The 2,350-nt window shown below is 46.8% G+C and overlaps 1 protein-coding gene across 3 annotated transcripts in view; it reads left to right on the forward strand.

Annotated features, from left to right (window-relative positions):
• ppcdc (phosphopantothenoylcysteine decarboxylase) overlaps positions 1-1,708 on the forward strand; it is a 29,035-nt gene extending 27,327 nt beyond the window's left edge. For all 3 annotated transcript variants that reach the window (XM_070440612.1, XM_070440610.1, XM_070440611.1), the window contains 2 exons: positions 507-675; positions 877-1,708. In XM_070440612.1, coding sequence (XP_070296713.1) covers positions 507-675; positions 877-1,004 — 297 coding nt within the window. In that variant the 3' untranslated portion in view covers positions 1,005-1,708. The remainder of the gene's footprint in view (positions 1-506; positions 676-876) is intronic.
• Positions 1,709-2,350: the final 642 nt, after the last annotated feature.

Genomic DNA, 2,350 nt, shown 5'->3' on the forward strand with positions numbered 1-2,350 from the left:
CCTCATCGCGTAACGCTGTCTCTCGCGCCTGTATCCTAGATTCCATGTGTTCATGATAGAGAATCTGCGCCGTCCGCCACCGTCACCTTTCGAGTCTCTATGTTTCAAGTACTGGCTACTCTACTATACTGTAATGCTACTGTACTCTACTATAATGTACTGTACTCTAGTCTACTTACTGTACTGTAATGTATGTACTCTTACTCTACTATACTGTAATGCTACTCTACTATAATGTACTGTACTCTAGTGTACTCTACTGTACTGTAATGTTACTGTACTCTACTCTACTATACTGTAATGTTACTGTACTCTAGTGTACTCTACTATACTGTAATGTACTGATCTACTATACTGTAATGTACTGTACTCTAGTGGTACTCTACTATACTGTAATGTACTGTACTCTAGTGTACTCTACTATACTGTACTCTAGTGTACTCTACTATACTGTAATGTACTGTACTCTACTATACTGTAATGTACTGTACTCTACTCATTTTCAGACGTGTGTGGTACGGGCCTGGGATACCAGTCGTCCTCTACTCTTCTGTCCAGCGATGAACACGGCTATGTGGCATCACCCCATCACCTGCCGCCAGGTGGACAGCCTTAAAGAGTTCGGCTACGTTGAGATCCCCTGTATCGCCAAGAAACTGGTCTGTGGAGACCAAGGTCTGTGCTGGTAGTCACCACGTGTTCAATGTTTAGATCGATGAATGGAAGCTTTGTTGTTCGTCGTTCCTCACCGCTAAATAAAACATACTGTTGTATTCTGTCTGGACTATGGAGCTATAAACTGTACATCGTTCACCTTTGTACCTGTTTCTATTGTGGTTTCTACATTGTTGAGTAACTTGGAGTGTCACTTTACAGGTAAAGGAGCCATGGCAGAGGTGTCAACGATCGTAGATGTTGTGAACCAATTCATCCAGAAAGCTGCTGAGTCTCCTCAGGAAGGGCAGGCCTGGTGCTGTGAGGAAGGAGGAGGCCTGGTGCTGTGAGGAAGGAGGAGGCCTGGTGCTGTGGAGCGGAAGGAGCAGGGCCTGTGGTGCTGTGAGGAAGGAGCAGGCCTGGTGCTGTGAGGAAGGAGCAGGCCTGGTGCTGTGAGGAAGGAGCAGGCCTGGTGCTGTGAGGAAGGAGCGGGCCAGGTGCTGTGAATATTAATGAACTGCAGATATTTAAACCCAGATGGACTCCTAGACCCTATGAACTTGTGGAGATCTGAGAGGATTTTGATTGGAATAGGTAGAATGCTGAAACTTCCACCTAGCCTATCAGAGGGCAAGGTGGAACTATTACCATAATGACTGCGCCTGTCAAATCTACATAGATCTGCTTAAATCAATCCCTAGGGTCTAGGGGTCCGTTTGGGATTGGGCCAGGGTCTAGGGGTCCGTTTGGGATTGGGCCAGGGTCTAGGGGCCCGATTGGGCTAGGGTCTAGGGGTCCGATTGGGCCAGGGTCTAGGGGTCCGATTGGGCCAGGGTCTAGGGGTCCGTTTGGGATTGGGCCAGGGTCTAGGGGTCCGATTGGGCCAGGGTCTAGGGGTCCGTTTGCGATTGGGCCATTGACACGAAGATGAGGCATTCAGATGAAGATTGCTGCAGTTATTTGTGATGTAATCATTTGAATGTAATGAACTGATTTTATTGAAGCCAAATGTTAAAGAGACAAGAGTTTGCAATAAATGTTTGTATTTTAATTATCAAGGAATTTGTGTCGGATATTCTTGTTGACTTGGATTAGCAGCGACAGCTGCTATGTGAGTGTTATGTCATGCTTCTTAGTAAGGTCCCGTGGTGACTCTTGCCATAGGTTATCGCTGGCCACTCCAGAACAGTCCAGTGTTTATTCTTGAATCATTCCTGGATGCTTTTTGATGTGTGTTTGGGGTCATTGTCCTGCTGGAACAACAACCTTAAATGGAGACCCAGTTTTTGGACACTGAACTCCAAAACACCTGATAATTTGCTGACTTCATGATGTCTTGCAGCTACTCTTCCTGGGGTTTATTATGGATCCCCATTAGTTCCTACCAAGGCAGCAGCTACTCTTCCTGGGGTTTATTATGGATCCCCATTAGTTCCTGCCAAGGCAGCAGCTACTTCTTCCTGGTGTTTATTATGGCCCCATAGTCCTGCCAAGCAGGCAGCTACTCTTCTGGGGTTTATTATGGATCCCCATTAGTTCTGCCAAGGCAGCAGCTACCTTCCTGGGGTTTATTATGGATCCCATATGTTCCTGCCAAGGCAGCAGCTACTCTTCCTGGTGTTATTATGGATCCCCATTAGTTCCGCCAAGGCAGCAGCTACTCTTCCTGGGGTTATTATGGATCCCATTAGTTCCG

This window comes from Salvelinus sp. IW2-2015, unplaced genomic scaffold (assembly GCF_002910315.2).
Source record: "Salvelinus sp. IW2-2015 unplaced genomic scaffold, ASM291031v2 Un_scaffold2742, whole genome shotgun sequence".
Classification (NCBI taxonomy): domain Eukaryota; kingdom Metazoa; phylum Chordata; class Actinopteri; order Salmoniformes; family Salmonidae; genus Salvelinus; species Salvelinus sp. IW2-2015.